Source organism: Peromyscus leucopus, chromosome 16_21 (assembly GCF_004664715.2).
Source record: "Peromyscus leucopus breed LL Stock chromosome 16_21, UCI_PerLeu_2.1, whole genome shotgun sequence".
NCBI classification, from domain to species: Eukaryota; Metazoa; Chordata; class Mammalia; order Rodentia; family Cricetidae; genus Peromyscus; species Peromyscus leucopus.
In genome coordinates, this window is record NC_051084.1 from 13,895,400 (window position 1) to 13,916,015 (window position 20,616).

General features: G+C 43.9%; 1 protein-coding gene across 1 annotated transcript in view; it reads left to right on the top strand.

Moving 5' to 3' along the window:
- Dnah8 (dynein axonemal heavy chain 8) overlaps positions 1 to 20,616 on the top strand; it is a 233,474-nt gene that overhangs the window by 130,292 nt on the left and 82,566 nt on the right. Inside the window, exons 68-75 of the mRNA XM_028885049.2 lie at positions 2,688 to 2,855; positions 5,019 to 5,234; positions 8,029 to 8,166; positions 9,835 to 9,962; positions 10,846 to 11,017; positions 12,837 to 12,992; positions 15,488 to 15,643; positions 19,175 to 19,357. Of these exons, the coding sequence (XP_028740882.1) occupies positions 2,688 to 2,855; positions 5,019 to 5,234; positions 8,029 to 8,166; positions 9,835 to 9,962; positions 10,846 to 11,017; positions 12,837 to 12,992; positions 15,488 to 15,643; positions 19,175 to 19,357 (1,317 nt within the window). The remainder of the gene's footprint in view (positions 1 to 2,687; positions 2,856 to 5,018; positions 5,235 to 8,028; positions 8,167 to 9,834; positions 9,963 to 10,845; positions 11,018 to 12,836; positions 12,993 to 15,487; positions 15,644 to 19,174; positions 19,358 to 20,616) is intronic.

Consider the following 20,616-nt stretch of genomic DNA (forward strand, 5'->3'; position numbering starts at 1 on the left):
GACAGTGGCTTAACCCTGGGGATGGCCAATCCTTTGACATTGAGACATGGCACTGTCATCTACAGATTTGTTGGGCTGCACTCAGAGCTATCCTAGGACACATGGGGCTGGGGACCCTCAGGTTGGACATGTCTCCTAAGAGTGTGGATGGATTCAGATTACAGAGACAGCCTTGTCCTAGACACTCCCCTCTTTAAGACCCTCTGGTGGCTCTCACTTCTCTAAGGATACAGTTACAAGATGGCCTCCAGCCATCCTCCTGCCCCAGCCTACCAAGCAACTTAAACTGTATGTGTGTACCACAGTGCATACAACAGGGGCATGGCTCTGGAGGCAGGAGGTTGGCCTTTCCTTCTCATGACCACCAAGTTTATTCACATAATCTGGAGTCAGTGTACTTAGTTTTATAGATCTCCACAGGCATGATAATCCCTCATGGATTCTTGAAGTTTCATGTAGGCATTAGAAATGATACAACATTGATCGTGTTCAGTCTGTCTTGTAGTTGGGACCTTTCCTGTCCGAACCTCCTGGTCCCAAGTAACCGACTCAGAGGCTGAATATGAATTATAAATGTTCAGCTAATAGCTCAGGCTTATTACTAACTAGCTCTTACTACTTAACCCATTTCTGTTAATCCATGTACTACCCCAAGGCTCGTGGCCTTTACCTCTATCCCATTTTGTGTGTCTGACTCATTCTCTGTCTGTGTGGCAATTCCTCTCACTCTGCCCTTCTTCATCCCATCATTCTCAGTTTGGCTTTCCCACCTAACTTTATCCTGTTCAGCTATTGGCCTCTCAGTTTGTTTATTAAACCAATCATAGCAACAAGTCTTCACAGTGTACAAAAAGTTTTCCACAGCACTCTGTCTATTATTTATCTAGTATCTGTCTATTATTTATACTTATTTATTCATCTAATCTATCTATCTATCTATCTACCTATCTATCTATCATCTACTATCATCTATCTACAGTCTACTAGTCTACCTGCTTCTGTTGTTGCTAACAACCTGATTCCTATGTTTTGAACTTTGCCCTCGCTGTTTTGTCCCAACATACAGTATGACCCATGCATACTGAAGCACCTGTAGGGTTCTAGAAGAATTGTCACCTCTTACCTTTGGATGTACCTACATGTCTTGTACCATCTGCCAGGACTGCTTTTCCTAACCTTCATTGCCCGATCACAGCATTCCTTTGAAACTGGGCCCAGCCTTCACTCCTCCAGAGGTTTCCACTTCTTCTGGACTCTTCTTTGTCTTGCCATCGCTCTGTGCTTCTGTCATGACAGACCCTCCTTTAAAGGAGCTGTATTTTCTCTGCCATCTCTGGGAGATTGTGAAGGCAAGGCTGTTTGTGTTTGCCCGCTTTGCTCTCTGTAGGAGAATGCCTGTAGCTGTTAAACGGATGAATAAATACATAGTAATCTTTTAGTTCCATGTCTAGGTCACACCCTCCACACCCTTTATGGGCCATGTAATGGCATGTGAAAGAGCAGCCCAGAACTGGATGAATCTTAAGATGTTTTATTGATCTTGCTCTCCTTGTCTTCCTTATCTTGGAGGTCAGGTGTATTAGTTACTTTTCTGTTGCTGTGATGAAACACCATGACTGAGGCAACTTATAAAAGAAAGAGTTTAATTGGGTTTGTAGTCCCAGAGGGCTAGAGTCCGTGGTGGTGGAGCAAAGGCTTGTGGCAGGCAGCTGTGGCAGCAGCTGAGATCTCACACACCAGTCCACAACCAGGAAGTAGAGAGCACATCGGGAATGCCCTGAGTCTTTTGAAACTTCAAAGCCTGACCCCAAGAACGTACCTCCTCCAGCGAGACCACACCTCCGAATCCTTCCCAAACTGTTCAGACCAACTGGGGACCAAGTATTCAAGCATGTGAGCGCATGGGGACCATTTTCATTCAAACCCTCACATCAGGCAATGTCTTCATGTAAATACAGCTCACACTAAGTGTATTTTCATAAGCCTTCTACTGTAGTAATTTTCCTTGTTTTCATGGAGTTTCTCCCCCTTCCAGAGACAGGACAGCCCTAAAAATGAAAACTAAAAGGAAGATTTCTGTTATTCAGGGCTTTGTCTGTTTTCTCTTTAAAGATATTTTTTCTTCATCTTCATTGTGTATGTTGTGTGCATATGTACATATTTGTAGTGTGCATACCTATGTGTGCACAGGTGTATGCATAGCTACATGTACATATGTATGGAGAGCAGAATTTGACATCAAGTGTCTTACTCTGTCACTCTCCACCTATTTTTTTTGCGGCAGGGTCTCTCACTGAGCCTGGGGTGAAGTCAGTTAGATTAGCTGGCCAACAAGCCCCTGAGATCCTACCCAGTGCTAGGATGCAGGCTGTCTAAATGCTGCATACCAGTTATGTTAGCGGAGGTCTGGGCAGTGGGCAGTGAGTGATTGATCCTGGAAGTCAGTCAATGTAAGGGGCAGCAGAGCAGGAATTCAGGCCAATAAACAGAAACCTGAACCTAACCATGTAGGAGCCATTATGCAGAAGCCTTAGAATTTGATCCCTTGAGGAGATAATGTTAGGAACTGGAAGATGAAATATGTTTTGATTGTTTTCTGCTTTCATCACTTAGAAGAATTAGGTTTCCATATATAAGTCTGTTAATACCACTCAGGAAAAAAATTTGTTCCTGTTCCCCCGCTACAGACCATCAAACCAAATGACATTGCCACGGTCAGGAAGCTCGCCAAACCACCTCATCTGATTATGAGAATCATGGACTGTGTGCTGTTACTATTCCAAAAGAAAATCGACCCTGTTACCATGGACCCAGAAAAGCCTTGTTGCAAGCCCTCATGGGGAGAGTCACTGAAGGTAAGAAAAACCTTTGGAAGTCTCGTGAGCTGCATCGGATGTCCCAGGACATGGAGAATCAGCCAGCTACCAGCTACCATGTATTCAAGAGTGAATCTTCAACGTCACGTTATTCAGTATTTTCCCCATCACTGTCATACAAAACCCGTGATAATCACTTTATAAAAAGGAAAGGTTTATGGGTGAAGCACATGGCACAGGAAACTACTTCACTGAAGCAGGAAGTAAAGGGAGGAAGAGGAGGGGCTGGGGTTCTGGTAGCCCTCTCTGGTGGTTGGAATGGGAAGGGCTGGAGTGCTCATAGCCTTTCTTTCCTGAATGTGAAATGTGCTCCACAGGCTGATACATTTGAATGCTTGGTGCCAAGCTGGTAGCTCTGTCTTGAAAAGTCATGTAGACTTTAGGAAGTGGAGCCTTGCTAGAGGAGGTAGGGGCACTGGAGGTGGGCCTTGAGTCTGACCCCACTTCCTAGGTGCTCTGTGCTTTCCGTTCTGCCAAGATGCAAGAATCTGAGGTGCCCCGACTGCACACTCCTGACACCATGGCTGCATGCCTTCCTCTTCTATGACAGATCGATCGTACCACACCCGGCAAACTATGAACCATGACAAACCGTTTCTGTCCTTAAGATGCCTTCATCATGCATTTTGTCACAGCAGTAGACCGTAACTAGCACACCTTCCAGAGCCGTAACTCCGCGATCTAACGTCCTCTCACTAGCTCCGCCCACCACAGGTTCTACCACCTCCTCATAGCACCATCATTATGGGACAAAGCCTTTGGGATATGGGTCTGTGGTGGTGTGAGTAAGAATGACACCCATAGGCCCGTCTGTTTGAATACTTCATCGCCAGGGAGTGGAACTGTTTAGAAGGACTAGGAGGTGTGGCCTTGTTGGAGGAGGTGTGTCACTGGGGATTGGTTGGGGTTTCAAATGTCCGTGCCAGGCCCAGACTCTTTCCCTGGCGGCCTGTGGATCAGGACGTTGCTCTCAACCACGCCTGCCTGCTGTGCTGATAGCCCTCTGAAACTGTAAGCAAGCCCCCAATTAAATGTTTTCTTTCATGAGTTGCCTTGGTCATGGTGTCTCTTCACAGCAATAGGACAGTGACCAAGACAGGGTCTTTTTTTTTTTTTTTTTTTTTTAAATATTTTTTTTTATTTCTATGTGTTTTGCCTGCATGTATGTCTGTGCATCATGTGCATGCGTGGTGCCCACATAGGTCAGACACTTTGGAGTTATGGAGGTTGTAAGCCACCATGTGGGCGCTGGAAACAGAACCCAGGTTCTCTGCAAGAATAACAGGTGTTCTTGCCCCCGGAGCCATCTCTCCAGCCTCCTAACATATGGGCCTTTGAGGAGTGTTCAAGATTCCAACTTACAACGCTATATCACTCAAAATGTGCACAGAGATATTTTGAGGTTCAAAACCCTTTAAAAAAATGAAATATGCCGAGAACCAGTGGCATATTAACCAGCTTGGTGTCAGTCCAGCCCCATATCCAGAAGGTGGTCTTTAAAGTTGGTGGTATTTAGACACATTTACTGCACAGGAATGTGGATTTTCATCTCCCTCCCTCTCTCTCTCTCTCTCTCTCTCTCTCTCTCTCTCTCTCTCTCTCTTACTATGAAATTAGAAAAAAAATGGTCAGTCTACCGGTTTAGGCTGGCTATTGCCAGTAGGATCAGCTGGTTGGTTGGTATGTTTGGAGTCTGTTGATGCTTCCCTCTTTGAAAAAAAATCAGATGATGACTTAGTTACTCTTCTGTTGCTGTGATAAGACACCATGACCACATCATCTTATAGAAGAAAGGGTTTATGTGGAGCTTACAGTTTCAGGTCCTCATGGTGGGGAACATGGCGGCAGGCAGGCAGGCATGGCACTGGAGCAGTAGCTGAGAGCTCACATCTTGAGGTACAGCCACCAGGCAGAGACTGATTGAGAATGAGGTGGGCTTTTAAAACCTCAAGGCCTGCCCCCAGTGACACACCTCTTCTGATAAGGCCACACCTCCCAATCCTTTCCAAACAGTTCCATCGACCAAGGACCCAGTACACTAATATATGAGCCATTCATCCCAACGTTGAGACGTTCATCCCAACGCAGGAAGGCGGGATTTCTTTTCCCCGCCGCCTGAGAGATTGCCACGCTCTCTTCCAGCTGATGAGTGCCACGGGATTCCTGTGGAGCCTGCAGCAGTTTCCCAAGGACACCATCAATGAAGAGACTGTTGAATTGCTGCAGCCCTATTTTAACATGGATGATTACACTTTTGAAAGTGCCAAAAAAGTCTGTGGGAATGTGGCTGGCTTGCTGTCTTGGACACTTGCCATGGCAATATTTTATGGCATCAACAGGGAGGTGTTGCCTCTGAAGGTAAATTTCCCTCCACCCTGTAAATCAGTGCTTGGTAAGATCAATTGTTAAGAATTACTGTTAGCAGACAGACTGTGATTTAGACCAATAGAGGCAAATGCTTCTGTAGACATGTTTTAATTTTATTATTTATTTAGTTGTTTAGTTTTGCAATTTTGTATTTTTTTTTTTGTTATCTGGCTGGCCTGGTACCAGCTATTCCCTGATGCACACAGAGCTCTGCCCGCCTGTGCTTCCCCCTTGGATTAATCTCACTGGGAGTAAAGTCGTACACCACTGTGCCTGTTTTATTTTTTTTCTTTTATGACCTTCCAAAGTTTCTCTTCTTTTTCTTTTTTTCTTTCCTTTTTTTTTTTTTTTTTTTTAAATATCTGGTGCATGCTTCTTGGCAATGCAGGCAACAAAAAACTAACTTGTTTGCTTCAACAGGAAATTAATTTGTTCGGAATAATAATAATCAAACTGCCATAAAGGCCAACTTGGCAGGTCTTTGAACGTTCAGAGATTAGGGACTGAGTTTGCTCACGGCATTCCAAACTAAGCGTACGGAAGTTCAGATCAGCACCTGGAAATGTACCCTGATCTCCGACACTGAACGAAGACCTGTTGTGAAGTGTAACATAAATAACCAGAGTTGCTTGTGGGAGGAGAAAAGTCAGGCGTCGGGAGAAGGCTCCACCAGAAAGGACTTGCTTTGCAAGTATAAAGACTGAAATTTGATCCCTAGAACACATGTGAGGAAAAGTGGGGTAACTGTAATTCCTGGGGTTCTGTGGCCAGTCAGTGTAGCTGAATGGGTAAGTTCTGAGTAAGGAGAGAGAAACCCTGTTTCAAAAACAAGATGGATGACCCCCGAAGAATTAACACCTGAGGTGATCTCTCGCCTCACCTACACATATTCACACACACACACACACACACACACACACACACACACACACACACACGGGGTTAAGAGGGAAGTTGCTGTGGTTCAAACTCTCTTCACTAGGAGGAAACGGACATTCTCAGCGATGCAGTCAGAGTGTTGGGCAGGAGCCACCCCCAACATATATACATGCATGCACACACATGCTGTTTGCACCCAGTCAGGGCATCTTCCATGTCTGAGGGGACAAAAATCACCCTCGGGGATTCAATGATGCATAAAATATCCCACCATACCCCCAGGGCTCAAACCCAGCCCCCGCACCCCCAATAAGCTGAAAGAGTTGTAATTGCTTGTTCTGTGGCTAGAAAATGAGTGGGCAAGCATGGCGTTGCCTTTCTTCATGAGAAGACTTTTAAGACATGACTACCTCTTTAAGCTTGACATACATAATTCTGAACGAAATAGAAAGTAAAGTTTTAATAGAGGGAAATGATGAGAAAACAGCAAATATGCCCCAAACGAAGATACCAAATGAAAACTTAGTAGAAATTTAGAATTCAGAGTAAAGGCTCATAAGAACAAAGGTTTTTTTTTTTTAATTAATAAAAAATATGATCCATAGTGGAGATCCAATTATAATGCTTCATGAAAGAAATAAGTAAGTGTTGAATTAAATAAAACATAAAAAGGCATGAAAATCCATTTGTATCTTAAGTGGGAACCAACAAAAACACCTTGGTGGCTTGAGACTGTGGCACATGCCATTGGGTCTTGACAGATCTAGGGGTCAGAACCAGCTTCATGTGGGCCAGGTACAGTGGCACATACCTTTAGTTCCAGCTCTTCGGAGGCAGGGGCAGGTGGATTTCTGGGAGTTTGAGAATAGCCTGGTTTACATAATAAGAACCTGCCTAAATAAATAAGCAACAAGTAAACAAGACAGAAAATGAGATGTTTATCAAAGAACTTTACCCCAGAGAGCTCTGGCTATGTACTAGTGATTAATTATTTTAAAGCTACAGAAACAGATAATTACCATTTTGTAGGATTTGGGGGAAAAAAAACCCAAAACTACTGCAGTAATATTTATCCTTGTATCATTTTTAAGAATTAAAAGCCAGAGAGAGGAAGAATATGTATAAATGTAGGGAAATATTAATAAATTAAGATGCGTTCAAATGGTATAACATCATGAAATTGTATCATCAGTTGAAAAAACTTTTTTTTTTTTTTTTCTGAGACAGGGTTTCTCTGTGTAGTTTTGGTGCCTGTCCTGGATCTCACTCTGTAGACCAGGCTGGCCTCGAACTCACAAAGATCTGCCTGGCTCTGCCTCCCGAGTGCTGGGATTAAAGGCATGTGCCACCACTGCCTAACTGAAAAAGCATTTTAAGGGGAGATGGTTCAGCCATTAAGAGTGCTGGATACTATTTCAGAAGACCTGGGTTCGATTCTCAGCACCTGCGTGATGGCTCACAGCCTCAGTTCCAAGGGCTCTAATGCCCTCTTCTCAGACATACCTGTAGGCAAAACACCCAAACACATAAAATGATTTCTTTATTTAAAGATATTTTAGGGATGTGATTAGAGTCTACTAAGGGAGAAGAATAAAAATGTCCTTTAGTACTTTTTTAGTACAATACTTATATCTAAGAAAAATCAAAGCTTTTTTTAAATTCTTCCTTTGCATTGTTGCATTTTCGGTGTTTTCCATAGTGAACATTAATAATTAAAAGGGAAGAAATTAATAAAATATCCCCAAGACAGCCTGCCTCCCCAGTTGCAAACACTGAAACAGACGGCCTCAGAAGTAGCATCCACTGCAGAAATTCTGTGATTTATGTGATAATTTACAAACTAAAGTCATGAATGTTTCATGGAGCTTGTGTGACTCTGTGTGAACCACTTGCCCTTCTTCCTAAGGCAAACCTGGCCAAGCAGGAAGGCCGCCTGGCGGTGGCCAATGCAGAACTGGGGAAGGCCCAGGCCCTGCTGGATGAGAAGCAGGCTGAGCTGGATAAGGTGCAGGCCAAATTCGATGCTGCGATGAACGAGAAGATGGTGAGTGATGAGAGGGGTGAGCGGATGCTCCACAGAAGGGGCATCGTTCGCATTTCAACTAAGTGCAGTTTTTCAGCTTATTGATAACAACACGGACATGCTTGATGGGTACCATGTGATGTTTCAGTATGTGTGTGCATGGGATAACGTTTCAATCAGGGCACACGCTTATCTCAGGTATTTTCATTTCTCAAATAGCATCTTTCCTTTCATATGTGGAACTTACTGTGTATCAATTGCCACCTAGTCTTACATCTATCGTCTATCTCTGTCTATTCACTCATATCTAGTATATCTATCTATCTATCTATCTATCTATCTATCTATCTATCTATCTATCATCTATCCATCTACCTGCTACCTATCTATGTATCTTTCTGTGTATCTATTATATCTATCTATCATCTATCTATCTATCTACCTATCTATCCATTCATTCATCCATCCATCCATCCATCCATCCATCCATCCATCCATCTACCTGTCTATCATCTATTATCTTTTTATAAATGACATAAATGCAGAAGGGAAACTTGGGATTAAGGGGGGAACAGAACCATCAAAAGGGGAGGGATAACCACAGGGGAATGGATATGAGCAAAGTACAATAATACACATGTGTGGAAATGTCATAATGGTAGCATGAATCCTAATTGCTCTTAACAATAAAAACTTGGAGCCAGGTATCGGTAAATGCTGAAAAATCAGTAAAGGAACCAGCCACTAGAAAGACTTCTTACATCTACCGAATCCTCAGCCTGAAAAGGAGCTGAGCTCCTGTCTCCTCCTGCCTTATATTCTTCTCTCTGCCCAGCCATATCACTTCCTGTCTCCACCTCCCTAGTGCTGGGATTAAAGGCATGAGATCCCAAGATCAAAGATGTGTGCCGCCACGGCCTGGCTCTGTTTCTCTTTTAGACTGGATCAGTTTTGTGTAGCCCAGGGTGGTCTTGAATTCACAGAGATCCATCTGCCTCTGCCTCCTGAATGCTGGGATTAAAGGTGTGTGAAACCACTGCCTGGCCTCTAAGGCTAACTAGTGGCTTAGCTCCGCACTCTGATCTTCAAGCAAGCTTTGTTAGATCACAAACAAAATATCACCACGCATAATGAGACCCATTATTTTTCATACTGACCAAAAAATTAATTAAGTAATAGCATCATTTTTACCTTTATTGTTTTCTGGAAAATATTTAATAGAAATACTACTTTAATTTGTGCAATTTCAGAGTTTGTTTTTTTTTTTTTATAAAATTTCCTTGTTTAATTTTTATGTAATTAATTGTTCATTTTAAAGACAGAGTTTTATGCACTCCACTTTTCTCTGCTCAGCCTGACCGAAGACGGTCTTCAACTTCTGATCCTTCTGAACCCCGACCTGTGGGGTGCTGGGATCATAGGCAAGCATTCTAATAACTGACCTTCATCCCCTGCCCTTTTTACATATGTCTTTGAAATTTTACAAGGTTTAAAAAAAAAAACAAAAAACTGCTGTCTCATGAATGAATGATCAGATTGTAATTAATATGTCACTGTATTACTTCCTAACTACATTTATTTTGCAAACTGAGAAGTTCCTCCATGTAGTTTTATGTGTGAACACGTAAACACACCCCTGCTCAAGTGTTTTGAAGTGTTGTCTGAGCCCTTTCTCATTTCCAAGTGCAGGATCTACTCAACGATGCGGACATGTGTAGGAAGAAGATGCAGGCGGCCTCCACACTCATTGATGGGCTGAGTGGAGAAAAAGTCCGGTGGACCCAGCAGAGCAAAGAGTTCCGAGCGCAGATTAACAGGTAGGAGTTTTAGTCTTTGTAGGCTCCCTTCTTAACCATCACTCCCCTGCCACCTCTCTGTGATACTGAGACCTAAAACCTACACCATCCACACTTCTCTGAATCCCCCACCAGGGGCTGCAAACACCTTTGAAGTAGAAAGCAAAGGCCCTTCCACACAGCTCTGCAGTGTGAGTTCCTAGCAGGAGGGTGTCTGAGCTCACCAGGACCGCCCGACACTCCTCTGGTTTCCTGGGCTTAGCCTCAGTGATTTTGAAAGTGTGCAGTGGGCAGGGGAGAAGACTCATCCAGTGAAGGGCTTGCCTTGCAAAGGTGTGGAAAGGCCAGTGGTGCGCATCTGGAACCCTAGAACTAGGAGGGTGGAGAGACAAGTGGATCCCTGGGACTCACTGGTCACCTAGACAGCCCCAAGCCAAAGAGAAACCCTGTCTCAAAAAACAAGGTGTGTGTGTGTGTGTGTGTGTGTGTGTGTGTCGGGGGGGGGGCCGGTTTGGCACCTAAGCAATGACATCTGACGTCGACCTCTGGTCTATGTACATGTGTGCTTGCTTGCGTGTGCATGCACATACACATGCATGTACACACATACACACAGGTTCCTGCACACATGAATGTACACACGTATACACAAAGGCACATAAAGTGTCTAAGACAGGCTGTGAACAGGCCGTGCAATAGGAAGAAGGCATGGTCCACGCTGCAGGAAAGAGCCTGCTTGCGTCTCCCTGACCCACCCAAGTGTGACCCCTCCTACAGTCCTTCCATGTCAGGGGCAAAGAAAGTCTGTGCCACATACCCCGTGGCAAAGCCAGTCTGCGCCGTGGCTCCTCCGGGGACTTACTCTGAGGAGCTGGCTTCTGCAGCTGCACTCTCTCCTTCACAGGCTCGTAGGTGACGTTCTGCTCTGCACGGGCTTTCTCTCCTACCTGGGCCCCTTCAATCAGATCTTCAGGAACTATTTGCTGAAAGACCAGTGGGAGTTAGAGATGAAAGCGCGGAAAATCCCTTTCACCGAAAACCTGAATCTCATTGCCATGCTGGTGGACCCTCCCACTGTAAGTTTGGCTTTTCTTCGTAATATCAGAATGTCAGCCTGGTTTTAGTTCTCGCCGTCAATAGAAAGTCAAAGAAGGTCTGTTTGAGTTTCCTGTAATTGAAGAACTTTATTTCCACTATTTAAGATGGCTTAAATGGCTTTCCATTATTTAAAATGTTAATTCTGTTAGGTTCTCTTTCAGAGGTTTGAGGCAAAGGCAGTCACTGCCTAGGTATTAAATCATGTTATGTATGTGAATATAATATATATATAAGGTATATATATAATATATGAATATATATTATACACACATATATTATATTCACCATATATAAGGTGAATATAATATATATATAATGTGTATATAATATATATTACATATTGTAGTGTATTAGTTCCTCATTGCTGTGAAAAAATAACCTAAGAAAAACAAGGAAGGAAGGAAGGGTTTATTTCGGCTTACAGTTTGAGGGTACAGTCTGTCATGACAGGGAAAGCCATGGTGGCGGGAGTGGGAGGCGGCTGGTCACATGGTCAGGAAACAGAGAGAGGAGGGGGATGCTAGTGCAAAGCTTGCTTTCTCCTTTTTGTTCAGTGGTGGTGGTGGTGGTGGGGGAACCCAATGCATTGGATGGATGGTGCCACTCACGTTCCCACTGGGTCTTCCCTCCTCAGTGGAACCTCTCAGAGGCCTTCACAGGGAGCCCAGCAGTGTGTCTCCTAGGTGACCACAAACCCGGTAGACTGACACTCGAGATTAGCCATGGTGGATACTGACACCCTAACATGCTCTGGTACCCATGGCTGAGGGCATGCCCAACTTGCTGGGATTTTGATGCCACTATCAGTCAGTTTTCTAACTCAACCTGCCAAGCTCCTGTGGTCCTAAGTACTTTCCAGGCAATTTGTATTCAAATCGACTTGCATTTTGGCTTTGCAAATAGGCACCAGTGGCTGCTTCCTGCGGGGACACAATGCTTTGAGTTTCCCATGTTCTGTATTTAAAGGCTGAAGAGTAGATTTTAGTTCAAACACTGTTAGACTCACCCTTACAGGGAGTAGATTATGTACAGGAGATACACTGGGCACTCTGAGGCAAGGCGGGGCCAGGTAGTCCTCATTAATCTGGGTCTTGGGGGAGGTCCTAGGGGGTCATTTAGCAAAGGTGGACATTGCTTGGTTCACCGGGATCTCTAAAGATTTTATTGACTATGATGTAATCCCGTCTAAATTTGGGGAAGGAAGCAGTCATACTTACATTGCTGAACTACCAACTGTGCAGTTACCTCCCATAGCCTTGTGGGCAGAACCAAAGGCCCAGGAGAGAAGAAGCGCTGGGGGCTGGGGGCTGGGGGCTGCCTTCTTCTCTGACATTGGCTTACTTTCATAATCTCCTCTGTAAATATAAAAAACAGTGGACAGCCGAAGAGGATAAACCTAGCTTTATCCATTAGACTGGGGACCCAAGATTGGGTCTCAGCACCCATGTTGGGGGACTCACAGTCTTGGTAACTCCAGGTCCAGGGGAAATAAACTCTCTCTTCTGACCTCTGCAGGCTGTGCACTCACATGTACAAAACTATCCCCCACATGTACAAATACGCAAATAAAAACAGAAGGTACACATTTCAGTTTGCTTTCTAAACAACCTGGCATCACTTGGTCCACATTTGCAGGTTGGTTTGGGCCCCTCCCCTCCCGGCTCCCCGTTACCGTTTGCATAGCCCCGAGGAGGAAACACGGTCAAATTATTTCCGTTTTCCCTTAGAAGCGCTCAACTTACTAATGAGCACATTCCTGCTCTTTGAATGGACACATCCCCATTTCCTCTTCTGCAGATTGGCGAGTGGGGCCTGCAGGGATTACCCGGAGACGACTTGTCAATTCAGAATGGCATCATTGTGACAAAGGCCACCAGATACCCTCTCCTCATCGATCCGCAGACTCAGGGGAAAACGTGGATTAAATCAAAGGAAAAAGAAAACGACTTGCAGGTGCGACTGATCCAGCGTGCGTCTGAACCGTCACGTTCTCTCCACGTCTCGGCAGACTCTGCCACTCGTGAGCTTGTCATGGCTTGCCGTCGCTGTAGTGGATACTTGAGATAAGCTGGTTTATAATGAGAAAGGGTTCGTGGGAACTCGCAGTTTGGACGTGTTGGGTCCGTTACTGGTCAGTTCAGTCGCTTCGGGGGTGAGGCAGCAGCACATCATGGCGGCGGTGTGTGACCGTCCTGGTCACCATGGCCAGAATGCAGAAGAGAAGAGAGAGACAAGGGCTGTGGTGTTTCTGTGGCCTGTAAAGGCATGGCCTGGAGACATAAGCTAATCGCTCTTCACTCTGCCTCCTACTGTTTCTTTCCTACATCTTCCGGCAGCTCCAAGATGGGAACCAAGTCTTTAAGAGCATTTTGAGACCATTCCAGATGTAAACTCGAATGTCACTTTGCTGGCCAGTGTTTGCCCGTTTGTCCTCTTGTGCGTCAGCATTTGGGGCAACGGCTCTGACGATGCCTTTTCTCTTGTATCCTTTTTGTTTATTTGCTCACTTGTTTTTAGGGTCAGGGTCTCTCGGATCCCGTGCTGGCCTCAGTCTTACTATGTGATCAAGGATGACTTTGAACTTCTGATCCCCCTGCCTCTACCTCTCCCCTCTCTTTCCATTCGTGATCTCACTCTCCCTGTTTCTTTTCGCTTCCTGGCATCATTACTGTGGCCATTGGAGAATGTGGCTTTTGTTCTGGACTTTGCGTTTGGGCTAAGAGGAAGGCCGCAGAAATAGTGTCCCCTCAGCTGATTTCTGCAGGGGTCACGCAGGTACTGGCACCGTACAGTGCACCCATGCCCAGCATTGCCTGTAGAGCCTAATATGGTGTTAATTTTAAACAGGGGTTAGACAAGGCCAGGATTACAACATTCCTGGCTCCTTTGGGATCATGTGACTATTGGTCAGCTAGCGATATGGACTGTTCAGTGTTTCCTAGATCCTGTTCCCAGAATTCCTCATGCACCATGCATTTTTAAAATGCATTACTTGTGTGTGTGTGTGTGTGTGTGTGTGTGTGTGTGTGTGTGCCACAGTGTACATATGAAGGGTAGAAGACAACATGCAAGACTCAGTTCTCTCCCTCTACCGTGTGGGTTCCAGAATAGAACTCAGGTCATCAGGCTTGGCAGTAGCCTGAGCCATCTCCTTGGCATGCATATATATATACTGAGTTGTATGTATATTGAGATGTGGTCTGACTTTTCGTAATTTTGCTTATATTATTTTTACTGATCAGAGTATCTTTTCTGTACTGCTGGCCTCTCCACCTCCGTCTCAGTCTTCATCAGTATTCCTTCAAAGCCTATATCTGATGCTTGCTTCCTCAAGACTTCTCTGTGTCCCCAGCTGAACGAAGCCTGCCCCGAGGCCTGTGTGTGTTTTGTTTGCAGTTCTGTTCTGGACTCTGAGTCTGACTTGAATTACTGCTCTTTGCACATTTCTCTCTTTTATTTCTGCTGAACCATAAACTTCTGGCTGGTCATGTTTATGTTTTCGGCAGAGCTCTTACACAGTGTAGCAATTCCAATATTTGTTGAATGTAAATGAATTCATCAAAGTGTGCTATCACTACTGGGGAGATCATGTGACCATCTTGATAAATGTCGGGAGAGTGCTCGGCAACATCCAATCCCCATTCACGATAAAGCTGCCAGTAAACTAAGAAGGGTGGGGCATCACCTCTGACCCCATAAAGAGTTTTTATAAGAAGCCTACAACCAAGAAGATAGTCAACCCTGAAATAGAGACAGATTGTCAGAATTCTGAGTTCTGGGATAGACCCTTGGCTTCTCTGTATATCACTTCTGACATTATCTTTTAAAGACTTATTTTCGTTTTGTTAGGTGTCCGCCTGTGTGTCTACACATGGATATGTGCATGTGGGTGGAGTACCTGCAGGGGCCAAAAAGAGCCTCAGATCCCCGGAGCTGGAGTTATATAAGCAGTTGTGAACTGTGCAATGTGTGCTGGGAACTGAACTCGGGTCCTCTAGAAGAGCAGCAAGCTCTCTTAACCCCTGAGGCACCTCTCCACCCCCTGACATTCTTAGATTTATTTATTATTTGTTACTTATCTGTTTCAGGGAAACCCAGAGAAGATAAATAAATACCATACATACTCATGACACATTGCTGTTTGTGAGTGATTCTAGTGATTCGAGTTTTAATAAGATGAGTGCCTGGCAGCCTCCATCTGCCGGGAGCTGCGGCAGTCCATCTGAGAGTGCCCCCTTTTCTTCTGGATCAGAGACCCTGCATCCTTGCCTCATCAGTCGGGACTCTCCACGTTTGGAGAATTAACGTTTGCTTGTTGTTTTTACTTCGCTCACTGACATCGCCCTTTCTGTTCCCAGTCGGTCACCCGACAGAGGGCTTGCTTCCCACTTAGCAACTGGGACGCTGTGGGCAATGTTTCAGAAGACTAAGGAGCTTTTTCTCTGCAGGTGACATCTCTGAACCATAAGTATTTCCGCACACACTTGGAGGACTCCCTCTCCTTGGGTCGCCCGCTTCTCATCGAGGACATTCGAGAGGAGCTGGACCCCGCTCTGGATAATGTACTCGAAAAGAACTTCATTAAATCGGGCACCGCTTTCAAGGTGAGTGTTCTGTAAAAGAGAAAGAACAGCAGAGGCAACTTGGCCTCAGCATAGCAGGGGAGCTGTCTCCTTGGGGTGGTGATGTCTTGTACACTGGAAACCAGCATTTCCGGACGAGCTGTTTTCTCTAGGTGATGGCTTCTAGACACCAAACACTTATTTCATGTCTGTTCTTTTCCAAAGTGGTAGCTATTACTTTCCTTTTTAAAACCTGTTTTAATTTTGTGCATGTTTGTATGTGGGTCTGTGCACGTGAGTGCAGATGCCCTCAAAGGCCAGAAGAGAGGGCGTCAGATCCCTTGGAATTGGAGTTAACGGTGGTTGTGAGCAGCCAACATGTGAGTGCGGGAACTGAACTTGGGTCCTCTGTAAGAACAGTATTGCTCTTTAACCACTGAGCCATCACCCCAGCTCCAGCTTTGTTTTGCTTTGAGTTGATTTAATTCTTAATTGAAAAATAATTGCACATGTTTATGGGGTACAGTGTATTGTGTTTGACAAAACTGCTGAAAGTTATTGAAATTTTACCTTTTCATGAATACATACAAATGAAACGTGTATATTGGTGGTTGCCATGCAATTCTGATTTCATTTTTTTGTAATATATTTAAAAAAACCAAACAAACCCAGAAGAGCAGTATCCTTGTCAAAATATTCAGTTGATTGAAATGAAGTGTAACACATTAAGGAAACAGTTTCTTATCTTAATAACAATGTAGTAGTGTTACATGGAAATTACATATATATATATATTATATTAGCTGATATTAGAAAAGTGATTTTGCAAACCAAATACATACACAAACTCAAGAAAACCTGCATCTCCTCAGTGAAGGGAGCGGCACTTTAATAAAGCCTGTAGACATTGATTTATTCACTTCTGTGTTTACTAGCTTTCAATCTAAACTCATTGACTTTGCTAGAAGCCACGGGACTCTGTTCCCAACTGTTGATGATAACACAAATTGTTCTCGATATATGTGTCTCTTTTTTTAATTGGTCTCATTCTCTACTTTGAAGGTTCATTGGTTTTATTTCTTGATAAATGACAGCGTTTTAGATTCGATTATTTCACTTCCAGTTTGTTAAATTTCCTGACTACTAGGGAATAAGTGAAGAATGAGGATTTTCTTCTTAAACACAGATTTACCTAGTTTTCTTTACAGTGTGAATTCTTTTTCCCCCGTTTTCGTGTGTGTGTGTGTGTGTGTGTGTGTGTGTGTGTGTGTGTGTAGAATGAATTGTTCTCCATCAGTCTTCCACCGTGTTCACTGAGGCAAGCTCTCAGAGTTCCCTAATGTGACTTAGCCTCCCTAGCCAGCTTGCCCCAGGGAGTCTTTGCTTTCAGAGACTGGAATTACAATTACAAGCAGGTTGCCAGGCTCACCCAGCATTTTTCATGGGATCCAGGAATCCAAACTTCAGCCACCATGCTTTTGTGACAAGCAATTAACTGTTGAACCGTCTTCCCAACCTCTGCAATGTGAATTCTTTTATTTACCATTTTTAAAATTCTTTTGACAAACGTATATGGGGCATTGATGATCTACTTAAGCCTGGAAGAGTGAATTTATTTTAATGGGGGAAAATGAATAAAATTGAGTCAATGTCCTCAAGAATTCTTTTTGTTTTCCCATTACATTACATAGAGTGGAAATTTTCTTTGCAAAAAAAGGGAGCTAAGGATAAAATCTTGGTGACTCCCTTGGCTATTGTGGGTTTACCCACAGTTTTGAGTCATTCTTCAAAGTGTTCAGTTGATGGGAGCCGGAGAGATGGCTCAGCAGCTAAGAGTCCATGCTGCTCTTCCAGGAGACCTGGGTTCAGTTCCCAGGACCCACATAGCAGCTCACAACCGTCTGTAACTCCAATTTCAGAGGATCTCATATCCTCTTCTGACCTCTGTGGTGACCAGGCATGCATGTGGCACACACACACACACACACACACACACACACACACACACACACACACACGCGCGCGCAAAACACTCATATACAAAACATTTTTTAAAAACACTCAGTTGACAAATAGAGGTTATATATATTCAAAGGGTACCATGTGGTGTCTTGCTATTCATGTATATTGTATAATGTCGACCACAGTCGAATGAATGGATAACCCCCTTCAATGTCCACCTGTACAATAGACATCTGAATATGTTCATACTAGGAATGAAGGTTTGCGCTCTTTGGCCAGCCTTCCCCCCTCGCATCCAGCCCACCCTGTACCACCCTCCCCTTTCCCTTCACCAAATAACCTGTGTTGGAGTCTCAGCTTCCAGGAGTTGCGCAATTTTCGATTCCACATCTAAGGATAAAATCACACGTAGCGTGTGTCCTGCTGAGCCTGGCTGGTTTTGTCAACCTCATTTAATATGCCAAGGGAGGTGACAGAGCCTCCATCACTGAGGCCACTCACAGGCCTTGGATTCTGGTCCTCAGTTTGAGGATGTGGTGGAGGTTGTAGTTAAGGCACCCAGCCCATGTCCGATCAGGACACGTTAGAAATTTAAGTCATTTTAAAATGTTATGGTTTCCACCTGTTTTTTTAAGAAGTAAAAATGTTGTTTTTCAGTATACTACAAATAGTAGTGTTTAAGCTTAATATTTTTCTAGTTTTTTTTTTTTTGAAAATTGTATTGACTCTGTTGTCAAATATGTTGGAGATATGACTGTGGAATGCAGACAAGAAGTGATAATTTCTACAAAGTTTTGCAGTCGGATATAATGTTAACATCTAGGGGAAAATAAGAAAATTGGTGGGAGTGATAAATGCTGGAATTTTAAAGTCAGGTCTGAGACGTGTCCAGGTTTTCCTTGATTCCCTGTTGGTTTTGGATCAGTTTTTCATTTGATTTGCTTTGGATGGTAGCTAAGAACCTCTCCAGGCAGAACAAACCGGAATTACTCTACGTCGGACAGGCTTTGTTATTTGAGATCTGAGATTAAACTTTCCCAACTCTCCTTCCCAGTTCACTCACATGTCAACAGCCTTGACCCCTGGGGAACCCATTCCTATCTCAAATCCCCAGTGTTCTCCCTGTCTTTCTAGCTGTTTTCTTTCTTTCGGGTTACACATTGTTACCCTTTTAAAAATTTAGATTACAATTTTGTTTTAGAATTTTGTACTTGAGTATTGACATCATTTCCCACCCTTCCCTCTCCCTGTTCTAGCACCCCCGTGTCCTCCTACATACTCTAGAATCCATGACCTCTTCTTCAGTTATCCTAGTCACATGTGAACACACACACACACACATGCACACGCACACGCACACATATACAACCTACTGAGGCTATTTAATGTCACTCATATGTAACGTGCTTAGGGCCGATCACTTGGGATTGGATGAGTTATCAACGGCCTTGTCTCTCCCTGTCTCAGCAGCCATTCCTTGCCTGTAGCTTTTCCTCCAGAAGTGGGCCCCGTGAGATTTCTCCCATCCATGTTGGTATTTCAACAGGTATCATCATGCAGGTCTTGTTTGGACAACTTTAATGTTTTCAATTTTGCATTTGAATTGTGTAGGTGAAAGTCGGTGATAAGGAATGTGACATCATGGACACATTTAAACTTTACATCACCACAAAGTTACCAAATCCTGCCTTTACCCCTGAGATCAACGCCAAGACGTCCGTTATTGATTTCACTGTCACCATGAAGGGACTTGAGAACCAGTTACTCAGGAGGGTCATTCTAACAGAGAAACAGGTAACCGCTCTCAGCGTAAAAGCTCTAACTACAATAAGTGTTTGGCATTGATTAGGAGGGTCAGGGAGATGGCTCAGCAGGTAAAGGTGCTTGCTACCAAGCCTGAAGACCTGAGTTCAATTCCTGGGACCCACATGGTGGAAGAAGGGGATCAACTCTTAGGTTGTTGCATGCCCCCTCCAATAAACAAACAAACAAATAAATAAATGTAAAAAATAAAATAGATTAGAATGTTGTTATAGCAAATATGTGGAAAATAAAGGCCAATCATATTTCCTCTTGTTAGCATAAGGAAATATTTCTTTCTCAGTGGTAATTTCTGTTAGAAAATGATATGATTCAGTTGTCCTCCATCCCCAGATATCTCTCTCTCTCTCTCTCTCTCTCTCTCTCTCTCTCTCTCTCTCTCTCTCTCTCTCTCACACACACACACACACACACACACACACACACCTCACTTCATGCTTCTCTTCTTATATCTTCAGGTATATTGATTCTGCACATTTTAATCCATAGTGCTGTGTATTGTCTGGAGACACCTGAAAAATTTAATAAAAACAATGATCCCAGAGAAAAGAAAATTCCCCCGGATGGCCATTACCCAACTGTTGGGATTTCAGATATTACAGTGTAATAATGTAATGATATAGGGAACAACATTTCAAATGAAATTTGCATTGGAGGGGGGCGGAAATCAATTAGGTATAACTAAGAGTATTGGTGAAGCAAAGAACACCTTAGGCCCATAATATTTTAAGAGCTAGATATGAGACCAGTGTATCTTTTAAGATGTTCAGAAAACTCAATTCTATGCACAAAATATATTTGCATATATTAGATGTATTTGCATAAAGCACAAGATAGTTTACACTTACTTTGATATAATTCATTTTAGTTTTCAAGGGAAAGGCAAGGTGAGAGATAATACGAGCAAAGAGGCATAAAATGGGGGAGGAGACGTGAGGAAGAGAATGGCCAGGGAAGGGGGGAAGGGGAAGTATGGGTGGAGGGCTGTGGATGAGGAGGGAGACTCCAGGAGGTAAAGAGACATGGTACCAACTCTCCTTCATGAACGAAATAGCAACGACATCCTCCTTGCTTCCCTGGACCCCCCCAAGGGGCAGACCGTCCCAACCCCAGCCTTCCTTACAGCTCCATCACCTCCCAGGCTCACATGGTGTCAGTGTGTTGAAAACAAGTCTCCTGCGGTCGGTGGACCAGGTGCTGGTCTCTTTTGAATGTTTCTGGTTGGTGTAGCG